This window comes from Molothrus ater, chromosome 4 (assembly GCF_012460135.2).
Source record: "Molothrus ater isolate BHLD 08-10-18 breed brown headed cowbird chromosome 4, BPBGC_Mater_1.1, whole genome shotgun sequence".
NCBI lineage: Eukaryota > Metazoa > Chordata > Aves > Passeriformes > Icteridae > Molothrus > Molothrus ater.
In genome coordinates, this window is record NC_050481.2 from 16,831,223 (window position 1) to 16,846,127 (window position 14,905).

At 50.2% G+C, this 14,905-nt stretch overlaps 1 protein-coding gene across 7 annotated transcripts in view; it reads left to right on the top strand.

Annotated features, from left to right (window-relative positions):
- The window catches only part of TMEM150C (transmembrane protein 150C), a 26,571-nt gene continuing 11,666 nt past the window's right edge, over nucleotides 1–14,905 (top strand). For 2 of the 7 annotated variants that reach the window (XM_036382366.2, XM_054514749.1), the window contains exons 1-2: nucleotides 1–157; nucleotides 10,460–10,595. In XM_036382366.2, coding sequence (XP_036238259.1) covers nucleotides 10,589–10,595 — 7 coding nt within the window. In that variant the 5' untranslated portion in view covers nucleotides 1–157; nucleotides 10,460–10,588. Of the gene's footprint in view, nucleotides 158–5,254; nucleotides 5,332–5,360; nucleotides 5,445–6,225; nucleotides 6,249–10,459; nucleotides 10,596–14,905 lie in introns of those variants that run through there. The other 5 variants (XM_036382363.2, XM_036382367.2, XM_036382364.2 and 2 more) reach the window with 5 other exon arrangements.

Consider the following 14,905-nt stretch of genomic DNA (forward strand, 5'->3'; position numbering starts at 1 on the left):
GGACTTCCAGGCTCTGCAGGGAACTTCCAGGCTCCATCTGACCCCATCCCTGCTGCAGCTGGGCTGGGCTGCACTGGGGTAATCCCTGGAGCAAGAGAGATGAGCAAAACCTGCTGGCACTGAAGTTACGCCTTGAGGAAGACGCTGCAGGGAGAGGGTGAGTGCTGGTGCTGAAGAAATGTACCAGGGTTTGCATTCCTGGGGCAGGAGGGGTGGATTTCTGCTCTGCCCGCTCCCCGCAGAGGCTCTGCTGTTCCCTGGTAAGCCCTGGGAATCTCTGCATCCCTCTGCAGCTTGGAAGTGCAAGGCAACTGCTGTCCCCGGCTGGCAGCCAGAACAGCTTTCTAGAAATAAGCCCAGCAGATGGGAAATGTGGCCTGACTGCAGGAATCACATTCAGCTGCTGGGGTGGGAGGCTGCTAGGAAAAAAAAAAAAAGAAAAAAAAAAAAGAAAAAAAAAAAAGAAAAAAAGAAAAAAGAAAAAAAAAAATCTTCTAAAAGGTTTCCTGTGGTTCCTGTGGCCACATGAGCCTGAGAATCCATGCAAGGCGGGAAGTGTGGTGGATGACCTATGGGCTCTGGTTAGATGATATTTGGGGTATTTGCAGCTGGGAGACCTCTCAGTTTGGAGGGAGGTGGATGATCTATCAGCTCTCAGACAGTGTTCCCAAAGGCAGGGCCATGCTGGACTTGCATTACCTGGATATTTTCACCCCAAGGCTGTTCTGTAGCTCTCCCCTTTAAGGGGAAAGGGTATTTGTGTACAGGGTGTTCACCATGTTCTGGCTGTTTATGGGAATCAAGGTGCAATTTCCCATAAGATCTTATTTTAAAGGAAGAATGAAAAGCAAAACTGAAAGCAGAGCCCAGTGGGAAAGGAGGGCATGTGGTGCCCATGTGCCCAAGCTTCCACAGTGGCTCTGGCATGGTTGTGCCTGGCCTGGGAGCAGAAACCTCTGGCAAAAAACCTTTACCCAGCAGCACCAGCCCCGCTAAATAGGTGAGAACAGAGGAAAAAATTGAACTCCTGGGGTGCCCCTGCATGGGCAAAGCTCCCCACTGAATGGTTTGGAGGCTTTTGCTGTTTAAATCACCCCTTGCACATGGGCTGTATTGCTTTTAGTGAGTCCATCTCCTGCTGCCCCATTCCCCAAAGAGTTAAACCCTGATTTAGGCTTTTTCTGAGAAAACAGCTTTAGGCTTTTTCTGAGAAAATGAGAAAGAATTCTCACCCTGGATTTCAGACAAGTGACTCCAGGAGCTGTGCCACTGCCTCTCCCCTTCTTGCTCAGCCATGGCCAAGATGGGGTTAAATCCAAAAGGGCAAGGAGCTCCAGTGGTCCCAGTGCAGGTAAAGGCCCTGCCCCACACAAGCATTTTAAAGGTAAATGTTCTCTCTCTCTGTTCAAGAGAAGCGGATGAGCAGCAAAGCCTGCCTGCAGAACAGTAAAAAAAAATCCCCTTTTGCAGGACTTGGAAAAAGATTGGAGGAAAGGCTCCAACGAGACGAGCAGCACAGATAAGAAATGTAGGTGAAATGGTGCTTACCACATCTGCACAGCATGCCTGACCTTTGTATTCACTGTGGCTACTAAATTTTTCTGACTGACACAATTCCATTAACATTTCTAGCATGATAATAGGAAATAATTATTTTACCTAATCTCATTATTCTTAACAAACAAACAACTAAAAAAATCCAAAAAAATCCAAAAACCAAAAAACCACCATCAACAACAAAAAACCCAAAAAACAAACAAACAAAAAACCACAAACAAACAAAAGAGTCCTTTTTTTTTTTCCCCCAGCATTTTCTGTGCTTCATGTAGGACTGTCCTCCTGCCAGGCCAGAATACACACCCACTGGGACCAGGGCACACCAGTCTGCAGCTCTCATCTGCGTACACTGGCACTGCACGGTTTCTTTCTCAGAGTTCACACCCTGGCTCCAAGTCCTCTTTATCCCATGTATTTGCTATCCCAGCAGTATTTGGTTTTTGCTTCTCTTTTTATGGAAAAAAAAAAAATTGCTTTTCCATTTTCTCAATTTCCTTTCCTAACGTTCAAATGTATTGCTTTGCTGCAATTAGATGGAATGGGTCTCTTCAATTTGCTGCTCCATTCCCTGATCTAGGTGAATTTTTCTTCGATGGGATCATGTGGGTGAACTGGGAACAGCTTCATCTTGTAGGGTTGGGATCTGGGGATGTTTCTTAGGGTCAGAGAGTGCACCTTGCAGGTCACTGCCTCTCCAGCCACCCTGAGCACACCTTGTCAAAGCCAAGCCACAGGTGGGCTTGCTTAGGTGGCATCTGTTTATCAGCAGGGCATCTGGAGATGTGAAGTCTATCACAATATTTGAAAAGCTCAATAAAGGAACAGATGGCTTGATAGGAGATGATCTGACTAATGAAATCAGGGTTAACACTTCAACTGAGAAACAGTTTTAACTGGTTCATAACAGTTTTAATTGTTTTTAATACAAGCCTTGGGGTGTGGAGCAGCTCCAATGGCTGATGCTGAGTGGTCCCTAGGCCCATTTTCCCCACTGCTCCTCTTTCTGGGGGGGCAACCTTTCCTGCCAGGCCTCACTCCACCTTTGGAGCAGAAAGGAGCAGGACAGGAGGAAAAGGTGGCAAATATATTTTCAGAAGACATGTATCTCCCAGAAATGAAAGCAGACTCACAGCAATTCCCTTTCTCATTTTCCTCATCTTTGTGTAGCTTTTCCTCCCCCCAAAAAAAACAGTCCAGGATAACCACAGCCAATCTCCAATGGTAACTTCACCCTGGGAGGGACAGCAACCGGAGGGGCATGAGGTTGCTTTGCTTTGCAGGATGGGGGTTGTGGGAGAGGGGCTGCTCCTCCCATGAAGAAATTATTGTAGGAAATATCTCCAAGGGCCCACGTAAGATCACCCCTTATGGCTGATGCCTCCCTGCATCTCTCTTGCCTCCTGCACTGGGTGGGCTCCAACACATGCTTGCTGTCCCCAGGCTGTGCCCTTTTTTCAAGCTGTGAGTTTTTAAATTTGTGATAGGTTTTTGGTGGGCCTGTCAGCATCATACGTTTCCCAGCACTCAGAGGGACACCATCTGCTCAAAAAGGAGCTGTGAACAAAATGTCTCAGACACGGAGTTTACCAAAAATGCAATTGCCTTAAAATCCCATATGGTGCATTGTTTCCCTTCCAGCATTGGCTGGCAGCAGAGGTGAAGTGACTAAGGCAGTTTCTGCTGCATTTTCCTTTCTGGCCAAAATCGCTGGGGCCCAGCACAGTCACTTCTCACCTGTTTGTCAAAAGGTTTTCTTCAGCCTCAGCTGCTGAAAGCCAGAGGATACTGGGACTCAAAGAGCTCCCCTCTATTACTTTCAAAGTGAGCTTCCTTGACTCTTGCTGTCACAAGAAGCCTTGCAGGGAGGGATATGGTGAATCCTGATATCTTAAGCATATTTTTTTCCAGGCACCCGATTTTTGGGCCTTTCTTGGTGACATGGAGGCAATAGCAGCTCCTTGCCTGAGGAAAGCCATCCCTGGAAGTCACTTGTGGCTCCTAAGTGTGGCAGTGCCATGGGGCAGTGTCAGGTGCATGCAGAAGGGAAACCTGGCCAAGATCTCTGGATTTTGTGGGGTTGCAAAAAAAGCAAATGCTGCAAGGAAACATTCATTAGTCCAGGATAACATAAGATTTGAAATACCAAAGCAGGAGGAATGTTATTTCAGCTCTAAAAATAGCCCCCCTGGCCTTTAAAACACTGAGAAGCATAAACAGCCTTTCTGTGGGAGCATCTGTCCTCTCCCTTGATGATGCAGCCGCTTTGGTAAGGGCTCAGGGGACCTGCTGGTGCAGTGCTTGCTCTGAGGATCAGCACTCTGAGGGGTTTGCAACCCCTGGGGATCAGAGACACGAAATCTCTTCAGAATGCTGCACGAGGGCCAAAGCTGCAGGGTGAAGGAGTGTTGCTTGCTAGAAGGGCAGCCTACGAAATACTGATAGAACTCAGCTCATTTCTGGGGGCTGACATGGATTTAGGCATCTGTCTGTTTTGTGTTGGTTCGTAAGTGATGGCACCAGGACAAAATTTTGACTAAGTGCTACCTAATTTGGATTTAGGAAAACAAACAAGACAGTCTCCGAATAACATCAGTCATCCTGACACAGAGAGATGGGAGGAAGAGGAAAAAGAAGTGGTAGCATTCACATGTACTTAATCCCATGAAGATTAGATAGGGAAGCGACCCCTCTAACCCAGGAAACTGTCCCAAATGGTTATCACTGAGCTGTTTTCCTGGGAATGTTTCTTCTCAAAATTCCAGCCACGGGGATACTTCAGAGAGATCACAAAGCCCACCACCCAGCAAGGGAAAAGGGGTGAAAGAGGCTCTTCCTGGTGTTAGGAAAAGTAACCCACAAACACCAGAGGTTTATGTCCAAAAAGGAGACAGAGGAGTCCTTTCTGGCTTTATTAGAATAAAGGGAGAGGCCATGGGGCATTCCCCTGGGATCTCTCGAATTTTTGGAGGACACAGCCTCCCTTTTTATCCTAATTTCCTGGCTGCATTTCCCTTCTCTCTTTCCCCATTGCCTGAGGTACTTGAGAGGTACAGACTTCCCGATACCAAAGATTTCCCTCTAATGTAGAACACTCCCTTTTAATTTTTAATTCTTACAGAATTTAGAGGTTCTTCTTCCCCATTGTTTCTTTCATCTCTCAATGTCTAATTTCGTTTATCAGCAAACCTAAAGCTTATTTGCAAAAGCAAATATCTTTTTCCATTCATCCATCAGTGGAATCCTTCCCATTGTTCCTTTTATCTCCCAGAGCTAGTTTTATCTACCAGCAGACCCACAGCTTGTTCGTAAAGACAAATCCGCTATTCCTCTCACTGGGGTTTCTTGCAACTGAGTGGCTGCTCCCTTGAGGCTTTTCCAAACACCCATCCAGAGGGGCAGCATTCCCGGGAGGGCTGCGAACACCGCGGCGTTTGTGAGGCGAGCCCTCCTTCGGGGGGCTCGGAGCAGAGGGAGCCGCAGGCCGGGCAGGTGCTCCCGGCTCTGCAAGGGCAGGCACAGGGAACACGGCGGAGCAGGGGCCCTTCGGCACGGCCGCACCGGGCACAGCCCGCAGGCAGCGGCTGCCCACGGGCCCGAGGGGAGCCCTGAGGGCCGGGGGGCTGCGGCCGCCTCCCCGCTGCCCAATCGGGGCGGTCAGAACGACACCCGGGCCCGCCCGTCCGGGGCGGGGCGGGGCGGGGCGGGCGGGGCGGGGCGGGGGTCGGACCCAGCCCGGCCGCGGAGCCGGAGCCGGAGCTGCCCGCAGGTGCGCAGGTAGGAGCCGCTGCCGGCAGCGCCCGCCACCCTCCCGTGTCGCTGTGGCCCCGCCCTGTCGCGAATGGTCGCCGGCGCCCCGGGCGCGGTGCGGGTGCCCCGGAGCCCCCGAGGTGCGAGCGGGGCAGGGCTGGGCGGGGGGCGCCGCGGGGGCTGCGGCAGAGCCGAGAGCGCCGCGCTGCCCGTCCTGCAGCGCCCTGGGTCACGGCGGGCACACACGGGCCGGGTAAGGGGATTAGAGCCGCTCCACACAGGGCCCGGAGCAGCCGGCTGTGGAACAGCTCTCCCGGGTCATGATGTCGGCATCCCGCCCACCCGTGAATCCGACCCTTCGCGCTGCGGGATGTGGTGGTGACACAACTCGGCGGGGTCTCGGCCAGGCTGCTGCATAGGGGTCTGTGAAGGAGCGCACCTAGGCTGAGGGTGTGGGGTGGGACAGGTCCTGCCTTCCTTCCCCAGATACTGTCAGGATGTCCTGTCAGGACGTGCAGGCTGTGTCCGGTTAAAGTCCCTGGAGGCAATTTAAGGTGTCGAGAAAGGCCCCTTCGGCTGTGCTGTGGTGCCTCGGAGAAGGAAGGGCGAGATCCCTCTCTGAGTGATAGAAAGATGCTGGGTGCTGATGTCCCAGGGGCGCTTGGGATCTCTGGCTTAGCTCTTAGTTAGCACATTGTGCTTGTGCCAGACCTTTGATTCAGAGCCCTTAAGATATAAACGTTGCAGAAATTATGAGTTAACCTTTCTGCTTTTTTGCTTGTTTGTGTTTGTTTTGTTTTTGTTTTTTCAAGCAAAGCTGCTCGTGAAAGTGACCCTAGGGGTTGTCTGGTCAACATTCAGGCAGTCCTCATGCCGTGGCAGTGCACACATGCATGGTTAATTAGGAATAGCAATTCAACATGGAGGAGGGCAGCGTGTGGAAGGTATATCCTGACACTGACTGCCTGTTGTGTCTTGCTCAAGCAGATGACAGTGCCTAAAAGAAGGGGGCTTGATTCTTGCCCACTTTCTGCCTTTGGGTAATGGGATGAAGACAGGGGACTCCTATTTGCTTGACAAATGTCTTGCTCCTGATTTCACTGCTGAACTATTTAAAGTCAAATTGTTTTCTTGTGGTTTATCCATGCCCAGCTGTCAGCATTTTCTGAACCTGGGTGCTGAAAGTGCAGTTGTTTCATTTCCCCTTTTAAGATCCTTTGTGCTGCAGTGTTTGCTTTACAGATGCAGAGCAGGGATGTGTGCCTGTAAGAACACCAATGTTTTCAATTTTTTTTTTCTTGGAAGAAATGTCATGTCTGTGGTTCTCTCTCTTCCCCCAGCCATTTCCAGGCAGCCTGAGATTGCAATATTGCAGTTTGGCCCAACAGAGAGACTTTAAGGTCCCAATCCTGCAGTCCAAGCTGAAGCAGTGAGCTGTGATTGCAGGTTAAGTGGGAGCAGAGAAAGGTCTGTGAGAAAAGAGAAAGATGATCCTAGGCAATCTATTGGGAAGCATACACTGGGATAGGGGGTGGTGGCAGGTGAGGAGGCAGCTGCTGCAGTGGAAGGCTTTGATCAGGACTCTCTGAGTGCACACTCCTTTGTGCCACTGATTTCCAGTGGGACGTCTCAGCGAGCAAATCACTGGCCTTGGTGTCTAAAATGGGAATAATTCTGGGCTTTTGCTGTCTCAAGAAGACTTGCAAAAGTCTCTCCTCACCTTAGGTCCCTGCAGGTTTCAGAAGAGGTCACCTGAGGTTCAGGGATGAGGGCGGGATGAGAGTGAAAAGGAAGAGAAACACATTGGGAACAGGTGAAAAGAGAAGGGCAGAGCGAATGGGAGGAGAGGAAAAGACTGATACAGCTTCAGAAACCATGAAAGGAACTGTTTAAACAGCTATAGGTTACCTCACATGGGGTTTATTGCACATTTTTAATGCTGAGCTTGCTGCTGGATGGTCCTGCCTGCCAGGGAGAGGTCTGGGCAGCCTCTCCCATGGGTGGAGGGAAGGGAGCAAAAGCCTGGAGGATGTGGGCTGATCTGCTGCAATGGTGGGGAGAGTGTCCAGCACCCTCCCTGCAATTTCCTGAGCTGGGGCAGGTCCAGGTACTTAGGGAGAGGACTTCTGCTCTTGCTGTATTATTTCCTGCTTCCAGTGAGGAACCACTGGTATTAATAGTGGTGACTGCCTAAACCAGAAGAGCCAGCGGCCCTTTGGTTTTGGCACCACAGGACTGCAAGAGTGGGTTTTGCCTGGCCAGCATACTGAGGATGGCCACAGCTTTGTCAGAGGGAGCCTCCCCAGTGTGGTCTTGGCTCTTGGAGGTAGTTTAATGTGGTCTCCTACAAGAAAGTTGGACTCTGAAAATATTTCAGTAGACTTAAAAAGTAATAATCCCTCTGGATGCATTGTAGAGGCTGCTCACACAGGCTTGGCCCCTGTTTGACAGCTGGAAGCTGTTCCCTTCTCCCCTCTGTCCCTTGTGTTTGCTTGAAGGGAAATGCTGTATGGCACCTTCCTACTGCAGCTCACCCAAACACCCTAAAAACTGCAATATATGGTTGCAGCAGCTTGAGACACTGGTAAACAAAGGAAATTAGTTCCTAGAAATAAGGAATGCTGGCAATGAAGTGGTGAACACCACAGGAATACCTGTCTATGATGGCTTACCTCCTACTTGGCCTTTCAGGGCAAATGATTTCCACAGGTCTCAACAGAGTCAAAAGACATCCCTGTGCCAGAGAGGGCCACTTTAGTGGGGTGACAGGAGCCAAGCCATGGGAACTGCATGTCCATTCCTTGCAGCTCACCCTCTGGCCCTCTTTGCTGCTCCTCTGGGGCTTTGGTGGTTAATATGTGAAGAAGAGGGCCTCTTTCTGTGGAGGAGGAGTAAGTCCTCAGGCTGAAGAGCTTGGTGAGGGAAAACTGTCCTGAGGAACAGTGTGCTCTGCCACAGTCCCTAACAGCTCACAGGCCTGGGGTGCATTTACCAAAGAAAATGCTGCTCTGGGGACAGTGTACATCTCTCCAAAGATGCTAAGTGCAGTGAAGAAAAGAGCTTATGCATCCAAAACGTGAATAGGAGAGGCGTGAAAGGGATAAGAGAGATGAAAAACAGGGTAAACAGGTAGGAGAAGCCCTGCTTACACCCCACGAGAAGCTCTGTAGCTTGAGTGTGTGTTTTCTGTTTGATGGGGAAAAACCAGTGACAGGGTAGAAAAGGCAGGAGAACCTGGAATTTTTCTGGCCTTGCAGGGCGTGTACTCTCTCATCCGTAAAATACAGGAGAAAGAGACAATATGATCAGGAATAACGTTCTGCCAAGTCTGTTCCCCTGGGCTTGTCTGTTTTTCCTTACCTTCAAAGCTATTTGTAAATCAGCACTCGAAGTTTCACCTCCCTGTTAAGTGTTCTTTGCCACACCCAACACTTACATTGTTTTCCTGATAATGGGACAAACCTTTGGGGCAGACTTCCTTCCCCCTTCTGATGTAATGTGTGTCTTGGCTTTGCTTGCTGGTACACGTTGGAAATTATTGAAGACATTGGTAATTTTTTGGGACTGAGGAGCAAATAAAACACCTTGATCAGTTTATTAATAGCCTGTCAAGACCTCTGTAGGTTGTGGGAGGAGAAACACTCAATCTGCTTGTTGCTGCTTCATTAGATTGGGGTGGTTGAGGTGGAGGACAATCCTTGACTGGACAAATTGCCTGCTCAGTGACTCTGACTTCCTGGGCTTTGCCATAGCATCAGCCTGCATTTCTGTATTGCTTGCAGAGCAAGGAGATGGTTTCAGAGACTCTTTCCTCACAGCACAGCTGAAGCAGGGAAAGCTTTGCCGTTGTCTTTTTTTTTTTTTGGGGGGGAGAGAGATAGATAGCCCTCCTCATTTTCCAGCAACTCTTTAGTTTGGGGGTTGTCTGGAACTTTGAGCTAAGTGCCCTTCTCACAAGCATCCCAAACCAAAGGATTGTCAAGGGGAAGATATGGCCCTGTGGTGGTGGTGGTGGTGTGAGACTGTGGGTTTGGGCTGTGTTGAGACTCTGCTAGAGATTTCCCTTGTGTCTCAGAGGTCTGGTGAAAGTGGCTCCAGTCTTGAGTATCTCTGTGTTAGGGAAACTTTGCTGTCTGACCACCCAGAAGCCGCTCTGTCAGTCACACTCCCACCACCCCCGGCTGGGATTGAAGCCCTTTCCCAGTGGGTGGTTGCATTAAGCTGATGTGTGCCTTGCTTGACTCCCCACACACCCCACCTTTGCACAGTCAGACAGGTTTTCCTCACTGGTTGGATCTCAGGATTCCCATAGCAGAGTCCCAGGAGCCTGGACCCTTTAAGTAATTTAATCATGGTGCAGTAACACCATAACAGCTTGAATTTATGCCTTCAGGGGGACTCCCTGCACTAAGGAATCCCTGACCTTTTATACCCTCCCAGTCTGTGTGCCCCTTCCAGTTGTGATATTTAGTCTGGGGCCTTCTGGCTGTTTATTTGGCTTCTACAGAGATTCTGGGTGACCAGCCACCCTTGTGCCACAGGTCTCCATGCCCTTTGCTGGGCAAAGGGTGGATGCCAGGTCATGGCCCCTTGCATGTGGCTCCAGCCACCACCACAACGTGCAGTTCCCACTGTGGCTGCTCACCAAGCTACTTGTATTCCTCAGCATGTGCACTTGGAGAGAGTAAGGCATGAGCCCTGGGAGGTGGGCAGTCCAGCAGGCACTGGGAGGACTCACTGGGAGCTGGTTGTCACCTGGCTTGTGCAGCCCCTGGGGTCAGGAGGAGCTGGGATGGCTGTGTCTTCCAGTGAGTATTCCCTAGCAGAATGGGATCCCTGGGGCAAAGAACATGCAGCACCTGCACAGTGCAGCTCTCCTCAGCTCACCCTGGCTGCTCCTGCCTGGTTGCAGTGCCTGCTGCCCCAGCTCCTTCTGTCTGAGCTGATGTTTCCTCTGCCTTACCCAGCTCCTCTCTCTGCCTCCTTTACCCATTTGCAGGCTGAGGGCCACGACTGCCCAAGCCCTGCTCATGGTATGAGTGGGACCTCATGGAAGTCTGTGTGATCTGGCATAGGTCCATGGGTCAAAGCCTGCAGAACACCCCTTTAGTCCCGTGGTGGCAAACCAGATTAATTTTTCTTTTCTAACACCCAGGAGTGTGGTCTGGAAGCGGGGTTTGTGCCTGGTTTGTGCAGCGCCAAATGCGAGACAGACAGCCACAGCCCACAGGAGTTGAGAGTCGGCGTCTCTGGCTGTGAACAGCAGCTCAGCACTGGTTGCTAAATGGCCTGTAAGTACTTACACCCATGTGGGACTGGGGGTGAAGGTTGTGGGGCAGCAAGAAGCACAAAACCAAGAGCACTTTCTGAAATACGGTGGGATGCACTGGCCTCAGGGCCCAGCAGTGCTGCAGGAATATCTCTGGGTCAGACACTGTGGATATAAATGTGTCCTTTACTGCCCCTGTTTTTCGGTGATTAGAAGGTTTCATTCCTTTGTTGCACTTGGTCCATCTCTGATAGGTTTATGTTGGCCAGAGCATTTCATTAGCACACTGAAAACAGTGTATGAAGTGAGACAAGAAACATGTACTGATGTTGCCATGGGTGAAAACATTGCCTCTCAACGTTGTTGCAGGATTCCTGAAGCATCTCTCCTGCTTCCCCCGTGCACAACCCAGAGATGTCTTTACCTTTTCCCATTCCTCTTGTATAAATGAAATGAAAATGGCATTTCTGCACATCTGTGAGATGGTAGGGGGGTACCTGGAGCAAGCAGAACATCCTACCCTGCTGACAGAGGGGATCACTTCTTTTCTTGTTACCCCACCATTTTGTTATGTATTTACAAGCCTCTGTCACATCTTATCTCTCTCATTGTGCACTCACACTGGAAACCTTGAGATAAACCTGAAAACACCCTGCTTTGATATGTTGGCATTTGTGACTTGTGGGTGGCAGGTTATGTAACGTGCTGGTTTGTATCCACTCAGTTACAGTGATTAGCTATCAAGTGACTGGGGTTATTTTTGCTTTTAAAAGCAACAGAGATCTATAGTGGGCTCCCCCAAAAGACAGAATGTGTTTGCTCCCCTTTGATTGTTGCTGACTGGCAGCAATTCTTTATGACTTACTCTGTGTTTTGAACAGTGTTCTCCTTCTCACAGTGCTCCTGCCTTTGTACCTATTCTCTGAAATAACCCAATGGCCTGGTGCTGTGAAATGCAGGAGTGTTGCTCTGGCTTATTATGCATTTCAAATGCATCCGCATGCTTTAGTCTTAAAAAAGATGTATGACTCTCTTAATGTGGTAATTTTGTCCTTCCTTACATTCATGTTCTCTGGTGAAAGCAACTTCAGGAGGAGCCTGTAACTTTGCTTGGCAGATGGAATTAAGATGTCCATATTAAATGAACCTTGAGCAAGCAGCAGTATATGTTTGGTGAGCTGCCTGCTGTAATTGAAGTGTGTACATTAGGGGAACGGAAGCTTAATTGGTTGAGGGTGTATAGCGGGGCAATGGTAAAAAAAGCAGAGCCAGCAGCTGACAGTCTAAGCAGATTTAGACATAAAAATGGAACTGGAGATGAGTAAGCTTGCATTGAGAGAAATTCTCAAGGCACACACCGGGGCAGTGCTAATGTGAAACTCTTTTCAGTTCTGCACCCTGACTGAGGTGGCAGCAGGAGCACACTTCAGCAGGGGTTTTGCAGTGCTGGTGTGAGAGTGTGTGTCAAGAGGGATTGGAAAACCACATGTGAGCTTTGGAGAAGGTGGGCTGGGTCAGCTGTGATTACTGAAAATGTTTTGGTTGGTTTTGTGAATCTATTGCACCATGAGGGCTTTCTGTGCCTGCCTGTGCAAGCCTCAGTGATGGAAGATCAATGGTTATGGGAAATTACCAACTGCCTCTTGGATGCAGCGTGGTTATTTGGGAGAACATGGGCTGGCAGAGGTTGCTTTTGTTGCCAACTGGAGTTGACTGCTCAGATTTGGCATCACTGGACGTGGCAGCAATGCAGAACAGAGCTGTGGAGAGGAAATTTGGCTTGATGTCATCCCTGTGGAGCAGTTAACAGTCAAAGAGTTTGTTTCTACATTTCCCATAAAGAATTTTGATGCTTTTCCTATCACTCTTGGCACTTTACTTTGGCTAAACTGGTGTGGTGCTGCAGGGGAGGATGATATTTGGGTTCCTTGTTCTCTTGTTCCTGTCTGCTTTCAGAGGTGCACAGAGGTCTCCCAGCTTGAAGATACAAACACTGGGGACATCCCTGAAGGAGGACAAGGCTCACCCAAAAGCAGCTGCTGACAATGATGTCTGCTGAACACTAGTGCAAAGCTAGGCAGTTTTGGCACATGTTCAGGGTTTCTCCTTTGGAAGAAGTTGGGATTACATGTGATTTTGTTCCTGGCACCTGAATAACACAGCAGGGAATAAGTGAGGAATGTGCAGGAGCTGAGCCATGTTTTTAAACCATCCTCTGCCCACGTGGCAAGGCTGAAACACATCCAAGCCATGGCCAGCATTAAAAGGTGTTGCTGTTTGGGGACATGGAGGAAGGGGACCCTTCTTTCCTGTTTTTGGTATTTCATCTGTCAGATGCAGGTGGCTTCTTTCTTTTTAACTGGCTGAAATTAGGGTCTCTGAGCTATGGAGCTGGCTTCCCATCAGGACACCGTGCTCTGCACTGATTGCTCATTTAATATGCAATGATTTCAGATGTCATTTTCTGTTAGTGGCTGATGAAAGGGGACTCAGTGTGGCACAGTGAATATTAAGCAGAGGGCTGTTTTCCAAGGAGATGGGTCTGTAGCCATGTTGCTCTGACTCTGAGGAGGTTGGGCGCTAGCCTTGGCCTTGCTCCATTTTAGAGCTCAGCACAAAACAGTGGTTATGTCAACAGAATTCTCACATTTCCCCACTTCTGGTGTGGAGTCCATGTCCCCGTGTGCTGCCTCTCTGCTCTGCCTGGGGGAAAAGCCCTTCCCACCTCCCTCTCTGCATGACAGGCAATGCTGAAATAGCTTGTGAAGGCTGCTGCTTCCATGCTGGGAGGTGGAGGAGCTGCAGCAACCCATTATGAGGACAGGTGTTATGGCTACTGTTTGCTTTTATTGTGTAAATAAAACTTTTGTGCCTTTCCAAGGGTGAAGGGTAAATAATAAGAAGTGCCATCCCCTGAGAGGAAGGAATTGTGTTACCTTGGCTCAGTCCAGCCACCACCAGTGACCAGAGGAGAGTTGAGCACAGCAGTAATTACCTTGCAGGGCAGACAAGGGCTGGAACAGGGGGTGGTTACCTGCCTGCTCCCTTCATCCAAGGCAGGAGGGGGGAATTTGGCCACAGTTATCACAGTCTCCCTTGTGTGGGGTGCTGGCACTTGGGCACTATGCTGCCAGAGGCTGTCAGGGACACAGCCCTGTGGCAGGTGGGGCAGCTGCCACCTGGAAGTGGTCCTTGAGATTGCTGTCACAGGTCTCCCAGTGCCACAGCACCACCCAACACCAGCTGAGGAATGCTGCTGCAGTGCTGCTGAGCAGCAGGAGGAAAAGGCAAGGGCAGCACTTCATGGAATAGCTGCAAGCATGGCAGCGGGAGCTGTGCGGGTTACAGAAATGTGAGATGCTGCATCTCCTGTGCTGGAGGAGAGAAGTGAGATGGGAAATCTAGTCCTTCTTGCTGATAATTTCTTCTGATCTGTTCACTGTGCTAAAGATCTGTATGCACACTGGAGCTGCTTTTAAATTAGCATGCTTAATACTTGCATCATTTCATGCTGCTTGTCTGCAGTTCTCTCTGCTCCCAGGTCAGAGAAGAGACCTTATCTGCCTGCTTTTCTGTCTTTTAAGGTTTGGAATTCAGCCTTACTCCAGGCTGTCTGTACAAACAGCACCAAATCGTGGTCTCGTGGCTTTGTGCAAGTGAAGTGTGACTCTGGGCACTGCCAGGGTGTTGTTTTTACCCCTGCTAGGCCATTTGCAGGGAACACAAGATAGCTGACCTGTAGAGGTGAGAGTGCCATGCCTTCTACAGGGTGTGGGGAGCCTCACTCCAGCTCTTCAGCCTCTGTGCCAGTGAGGCAGGGCAGGAATTGGTGCCTGGGGCCCCGAGCAGTCCAGCCAGCGTGTCCTTGGCAGCTTGGGGTGCCTTAGGGGAGCAGGGAGCTGGGGGCTGCTGTGACAGAGGGAGGGTGCTGACTCTTCTGGGTCTTCAGAGCAGGGAGCAGACCATGGCTCTGTGCTACAGGTGTCGGAAGGCCAGGGGAGTTGAGAGGAGGAGGACAATGCAGGTACTTTGTTCTCTGGGGCAAAGGGATGGGTCGTGGCTTTAAGGACCTGGGCGAGGTAATTGAGCTGGAAATGCAAGCAGGCTCCAGTGAGAGGCTGTCATCTCTAAGTTGTCCTGGCACGCCAGGGTGCCTCACTTTCTCCCTCATGCCATGTGGGTGCTGGTGGCCCAGGGAATGCCTGCCCTGCAGCAGGGAGGGGGGCAGAGCACAGGGGCACGGGTGCTGCTGCTCTGGTGAAAGTAAAGCTGGAGTTGTGAGCCTGCTGTTGTTCCCCTCTCCTTGTGTCTCTTGGCTGTGCTGGTGCCTGG